The sequence below is a fragment of the Oncorhynchus clarkii genome, chromosome 29 (assembly GCF_045791955.1).
Source record: "Oncorhynchus clarkii lewisi isolate Uvic-CL-2024 chromosome 29, UVic_Ocla_1.0, whole genome shotgun sequence".
NCBI classification, from domain to species: Eukaryota; Metazoa; Chordata; class Actinopteri; order Salmoniformes; family Salmonidae; genus Oncorhynchus; species Oncorhynchus clarkii.
In genome coordinates this window covers 16,718,459-16,725,767 of record NC_092175.1, presented here as the reverse complement: position 1 = coordinate 16,725,767, position 7,309 = coordinate 16,718,459, and the positions used below count along the sequence as shown (strand labels likewise).

The window sequence follows — 7,309 nt, the reverse complement described above, 5'->3', positions numbered from 1 at the left end:
GCTGGTAGAATTCTTTTAGGTTCTAGATAGCACCTTTTTTTCTAAGATTGTAGAAATCTAGTAGTTTCTATAGAAAGCTATGACACTGCATCTGATTGGACAGTAAATCGCAGCATCCTACGATTGCACGCTCACCACTGAAGTGAAAACAAATTACATTACTCCCAAGGGGAAAATGTATTGTTCCATGTAGCCTCCATATATAGCCTCTGTAACAATGAGTCTTGCTTATCTTACAGCCAAATATACTCTGTGTATATGTAAAATCGATAACCTGGTCAAAAGCACCAGTCACCCGATACAAATCTATTGAGTAACAAGATAATTGTAATAATTTTACTTCAGAGCCAGAATCCCCTACAAGCATTGCCAACAAGGCAAAACACACAGGATTTTATCTCACTGTTCAAATAAAAGTGGACACATCTTTAACCCCCCCCCCCCCCCCCCCCCCCCCCCCACCGGTAACATGCTGGTCTGCTGGGCCGTGTGCCTCAACAGCACCTTGCAGAGCATCACCAACTACTTTGTGGTGTCCCTGGCAGTGGCAGATATCGCTGTGGGCTTGCTGGCCATCCCCTTCGCCATCACCATCAGCACGGGCTTCTGTGCCAACTTCCACGGCTGCCTGTTCATCGCCTGCTTCGTACTGGTGCTCACCCAGAGCTCAATCTTCAGCCTGCTGGCCATCGCTGTGGACCGCTACATCGCCATCAAGAGCCCCCTCAGGTGATCTTAGCAGGGGAGGGGATTGGAGGGAGGGGGACTGGGCTGAGGATGGTGGTGACACTCTGTTCCTGGTCTTTTTCTAGAAACCAACAATGAAACATAAACAGGTATCATCCATGTTTAATACGCTGTCTTATTTGCAGAACACCAAAGGCAGATCCTCAGACCTGTTAGATCTTGGCTGTGATCTAAGTGACGCACAACAAAATGCATTTGTGTATCAAAACACATTGAATTACAGTGAGGTTATTGAATTAGGGTTCATCTCCCCAGCGTAGGGCAGATTCGCCCTCTGCTGGTTGCCCCTTCACATCATCAACTGCTTCAACCTGTTCTGCCAGGACTGTGGGCGCCCGCACGTCTGGGTGATGAACATCGCCATCATCCTGTCCCACGCCAACTCCGTGGTCAACCCCTTCATCTATGCATATCGCATCCGGGAGTTCCGCCACACCTTCCGCAGGATCCTGCGCAAGCACATCCTGGGGCACTGGGAGGGGCATGGAGCTGGGGGAGGGGGTGGCAGAGGGCTGGGTAGCAGCAGCAGTATCACGCGTGCCTCTACTCGCATCAGCATGGTGGACAGCTCGTGTGGCACCATGGGGAACAGTTATTCCCTGGAGTCCAGCCCCAAACCCAGCCCCACTCGGACCCCCATAGAGACTCATAGAGCTGGGAAAGAAGCTTACTCTGATTCCTGCCAATGGTCACCACAACAGTCAGACCCTGCACCAATCAGCTCCATTGAAAACGGACACAACAAAGGCGATGCCCCGGTGTCTCCTAGGCAGCAGCAATGCATCATGGGTTGTGCGGACCAAAGTGGGGTTGAGACTACAACCGTGTTGATGGAGGTGAAGGACAGTGGGAACATATCCTTTGTGCACGTCAGGCCTCTGTCCCCCACACTAACCAGCCCTAACCACTCAGTAGAACTCACTGAGGTCTCATGACATAGTTATCTCCAAGGTGGACAAGTTACTGATACCCCAACCTACATCATCAACTAGGAGGGGGAGAAGTGAGGGACCAGGACAAAAGAATGTTCCCTTCACCTGTAAAATAAATTCTACAGAAATATTGGAAATGGTTGCACTGACTAGAAATAGCTTTTCTTTCTTTAGGGGGAGACTTCTTGAGCCTGAAAGGGCAACAGCAAACTGGCATTAAATCACGCCTAGCCATTGAGATTTTGTTTACTTATCACATAGCTGTTGTCGGTGGACACGTTTTGTACACGTTACCTCTGAGGCTCTTTCCTGTAGGCTAATAGTCTTTCAGAATTGAAAATGTATGACGATATAAATGAATGGTCTGATCTACTGAGCACCTGTCATATGCTGACAGATTATGACCGAAACCATGTTGACTCTGGACACTGTCCAATACTGTATGACTCAATATTTGGTATTGCTGGCCAACCACTACTGAGTTAATGCAACTACTGTATGTCAGTGTGAGACGTCAGGAATGTATTCTCTCTCTTATGAAGTGCAGTATTCCTCCAATTGTGTCATGTTTTCAAACGCTGGTCCCTTGTGTGTTTCCATGTCAGGTTATTAAAAGACCTTAATAAGCCATGTTGTCACTGTGTGTGGTTATTTAAGTGAGTCCTTGAGGAGAGTGCATTATACAGCAAGTCACATAACGCTAGAAAAGGGTTCCAAAAGGGTTCTTCGCCTGTCCCAATAGAACTCTTTTTGGTTCCAGGTAGAACTCTTTTGGGTTCCATGTAGAGGGTTATCCTGTGGGGACAGCTGGTAGAATTCTTTTAGGTTCTAGATAGCACCTTTTTTTCTAAGATTGTAGAAATCTAGTAGTTTCTATAGAAAGCTATGACACTGCATCTGATTGGACAGTAAATCGCAGCATCCTACGATTGCACGCTCACCACTGAAGTGAAAACAAATTACATTACTCCCAAGGGGAAAATGTATTGTTCCATGTAGCCTCCATATATAGCCTCTGTAACAATGAGTCTTGCTTATCTTACAGCCAAATATACTCTGTGTATATGTAAAATCGATAACCTGGTCAAAAGCACCAGTCACCCGATACAAATCTATTGAGTAACAAGATAATTGTAATAATTTTACTTCAGAGCCAGAATCCCCTACAAGCATTGCCAACAAGGCAAAACACACAGGATTTTATCTCACTGTTCAAATAAAAGTGGACACATCTTTAACCCCCCCCCCCCCCCCCCCCCCCCCCCCCACACACACACACACACATACACACACACGCTCACCAACTGGTGTGACTGTGTTTACTGAGTACTTGCTGACGCCAGTCACTGTGCCTAATGCAATGGAAATAAAATAAAGGTGCATTTGATGTATTTTATTGTGCCATTACACCTTCCTTTTCCTCATTAAAAAGCTCCTCCACTGTGTGAAAGACCTACATTAAGCAGTGTTTGCTCCCCAGCGCAATCGTGTGATGTGGAGGAAGAGTTCTCTCCATAAGTGCTCCCAGCTTAGTTTAAAAAAAATATGCATTGCATTTATTGAGCGTCTATCATAACATTATGCAGTGAATGAAAATGTAAGGTGGACATTAGCAAATGGCTCTTAAAAAGGCTTTGTGTTGTGTTACTATGATAAACACGAGATAAAGGAAATATGAAAATGAGCTCAATAACTTACAGGGATTTCGGTAACCATCATAAAATCCCAAATTAATCACTGTGGTATGTTTTTGCCTTCTGAATGACATAATCAATCTTGGGAAAAGAAAGAAAAGTTTCAGGTGGCGGCTTGGCTTACATGTGTCTCTGTAGCATTCTCGCCACACATACGGTCACATACTGCAAATAGGAAAGAGGGGACACTTACCTGATGGGGGTCACCTTGGGGTCATGATAGGGGCTGCACCAAATGATTGATGCAGTATAATAATTGATTATGCTTATGCTGTATTAATAGAAGGGGAAGGGCTATAAGACTCTCCATCACTACATTTCTAGGGTCCTGGACCACAGATTAGCATCATATGCATTTTAAAGTTTAATACTGTCCAACAGTTATTTTCTTGTCTCTGCCTCTTATAGAAACAGTCTGAGCAGATGTGTGAGCTATTGCAGTCAAAACTGGGTGTCTGTGAGAAAGCACCTCAAGGCCTAAATCGTTTTTTTCCGTCATCAATCTACACACAATTCCCAATAATGACAAAGCAAAAACCCTTTGTTATGAGACTCGAAATTGAGCTCAAAGCAAAAACTGTTTTTTATAAAAAATTATAAAACATAAATATCACATTTACTTAAGTATTCAGACCCTTTATTCAGTACTCTGTTGAAGCAACTTTGGCAGCGATTACAGCCTTGAGTCTTCTTGGGTATGATGCTACAAACTTGGCACATCTGTATTTGGGTAGTTTCTCACATTCTTTTCAGCAGATCCTCTCAAGCTCTGTCAGGCTGGATGGGGAGCGTTGCTGCACGGCTATTTTCAGGTTTCTCCAGAGAGGGTCGATCAGGTTCAAGTCTGGGCTCTGGCTGGGCCACTCAAGGACATTCAGAGACTTGTCCCGAAGCCACTCCTGTGTTGTCTTGGCTGTGTGCTTAGGGTCGTTGTCCTGTTGGAACCTTCGCCCCAGTCTGAGGTCATGGAGCAGGTTTTCATCAAGGATCTCTGTACTTTGCTCTGTTCATCTTTCCCTTTATCTTGACTAGTCTCCCAGTCCCTGCCGCTGACAAACACCCCCACAGTATGTTGCCACCACCCTGCTTCACCGTAGAGATGGTGCCAGGTTTCCTACAGACGTGACGCTTGGCATTCAGGCCAAAGAGTTCAATCTGGGTTTCATCAGACCAGAGAATCTTGTTTCAATCAATTGAATGTACCACAGGTGGACCAATCAAGTTGTAGAAACATCTCAAGGATGATCAATGGAAACAGGATACACCTGAGCTCCATTTCGAGTCTCATGACAAAGGGTCTGAATACTTATGTAAAATACGGTATTTCAGTTTTTTGTTTTTAATACATTTGCAAAAGTTTCTAAAAACCTGTTTTTGCTTTGTCATTATGGAGTATTGTGTGTAGATTGATGAGGAAATTGTTTTATTTTATCTATTTTTGAAAAAGGCTGTAATGTAAGAAAATGTGGAAAAAGTCAAGGTGTCTGAATACTTTCCGAAGGTCAGTAAGCTGTCACTTTTTAAACATTTTTATTTAACCGTTATTTAACTGGGCAAGTCAGTTAAGAATTTGTTTTTATTTACAATGACGGCCAACCGGGGAACAGTGAGTTAACTCCCACGTTCAGGGGCAGAATGACAGATTTTTACCTTGTCAGCTCGGGGATTCAATCCAGCAACCTTTCGGTTACTGGCCCAACGCTCTAACCACTAGGCTACCTGCCGCCCCTTAGGGCCCCCGACCCCCAAAAATGAATTTGTATTATTATTATTAATACACCCTAACAATGAGTATACAGTATCAGTTCTCCGTGTCAGACAATAAGTATTGAGCTGCGGCTTGGAATATTGTTTCTTCATCCTATATAATGTATTCTTAGTGAATTTTATGTTTTTTTTTAAGAATCCCCCCTCAAAGTTAAAGGGATAGTTCACCCAAATTACAAAATTACATTGGTTTCCTTACCCTGTAAGCAGTTAATGGACAAGGTATGACAGCAACTCATACTTTGGTTTTGTTTACTTGGCCACTGTTTCAAATGCTAACTTTTTAGCAAGTCAATGGTACCTATATTAGCATTTTGCGGTTAATATCCAAATAATCTATAAGTAACATCATTGAGTTACACAATCAATTTTTACATACTTTAGGATGATTTCGACATGAAGCGTGAAATTGCTAACATAGGTACTAATGACTTGCTTTGGATTTGAAACAGTGGACAACAAAACCAATGCATGGATTGCTGTCGTACCTTGTCCATAAACTAGAAACCAATGTCTCTTTAAAAAAATAAATCACCTGGAACACCACCATCTAGTGGCCAGAACCTGGTTATATCAGGATGTAGGATGGGACATGAATCTAACAACTTCAATTACTAATTTCTCTGAGCAGTGAAAAAAAACCATCAAAACAATTCACTGATTAAACATTACATACAGTAGGATGAAGAAACAATACTCAGAGCCGCAGCGCCGTACTACTTGTCAGACATAGAGAACTGAAACTAGTTCTGAAAGTAGCACTCACAAGCCAAAAGTGGTCTACGGAAACTTCTAACTACATCACATATATGCAGATATATGCACCACATCATTGCTCTCTAGCTCTGTTCTGTCCAATGAGTCATTAGGCCCACCCGGCAACCTCATTGGATAACGCTGGGCAGGCCTCTTTCTAGCTGTCACTCAAATGCGAAGGGCTGAAGCTCATTGGCTAGAACTCGAATTGCTAGGGGGCTGGCCCATGTGTTGGGAAATGTAGTAGAATTGCACAGCACAGCTTCAAGAAAACAGTTGCTTTCAAACTAGGGATTTCGTGGTTAATTGAGGTAAAATAGTAATTCTGCTCATAGATTATGCATGTGTGAACTACACATTGACACATCCAGCCCAAATACTTTCTTAGTCGCCAAATTAAAGGAGCATGTCTTTAAGTATATTTGAGCAGTTACATTTACTTTTGATACTTATGTATATTTAAAAGCAAATACTTTTTGATTTTTACTCAAGTAGCATTTTACTGAGTGTCTTATAACAATTGGGTACTTTTACCACCACTAGATTCAACAGTGGTGTAGAATCCTGTAGTACACCAATACGGGCAAAAGGCAGGAGCATTGCTTAGAATAAATTACAGTTGCCTACATTACTTCATCCAGTGGCAGCCAGGGTCATGGAAATGTTTATCACACCGTGATTTGAAGGAAGCGAGAAAAAAATGTTGTAGCTGTCATTGTCAATTAGCCTGAGAAACAAGGGAAATTAGCAAAAGTGGAAGTCGAGTTAAGTATCAAAAGTAAAAGTATAAATCATTTAAAATGTCTTATATTAAGCAAACCAGACAGCCTGATTTTCTAGTTTTTTAATTTACTGATAGCAAGGGGCACGCTCCAACACTAAGATATTATTTACAAACAAAGCATGTGCTTAGTGAGTCCGCCAGATCAGAGGCAGCAGGGATGACCAGGGATGTTCTCTTGATAAGTGTGTGAGACCATTTTCCTGTCCTGCTAAGCATTCAAAATGTAAGATGTACTTTTAGGTGTCAGGAAAAATTATTTAGGAATGTAGGGAAGTAAAAGTAATCAAAATATAACAGTTAAGTAAAGTTCAGATGCCCCAAAAAACTACTTAAGTAGTACTTTCAAGTATTTTTACTTAAGAACTTCACACCACTGGTTGAATCATAGCAGATCAGAGTGAGAAAAAAAAATGGATTTCACATTGTACGTATATTTAATTTGTTTAGACACGTTAATCTAAACACGTTAATTTGTTTTTTTTTGTTTTACAGTAGGGCCATCTGTATTGAAAGAAGTGGGGTATGTCGAGAAAGACAACAAGTCCCATGAGGCATCACTTCATGTTTTAACCGGAAGCACTTTTTTCTTCTTCCTTTCTCAAGTTGCATTCTGGGTAGTTGGAAAACGC

The 7,309-nt window shown here is 42.2% G+C and overlaps 1 protein-coding gene across 1 annotated transcript; it reads left to right on the top strand.

Annotated features, from left to right (window-relative positions):
• Positions 1-79: 79 nt before the first annotated feature.
• On the top strand, positions 80-2,254 carry LOC139388154 (adenosine receptor A2a-like). The gene is made up of 3 exons (XM_071134733.1): positions 80-102; positions 346-729; positions 1,013-2,254. Exons 1-3 carry the CDS (start codon positions 80-82, stop codon positions 1,680-1,682), a joined length of 1,077 nt encoding a protein of 358 aa, XP_070990834.1. The 3' UTR covers positions 1,683-2,254.
• Positions 2,255-7,309: the final 5,055 nt, after the last annotated feature.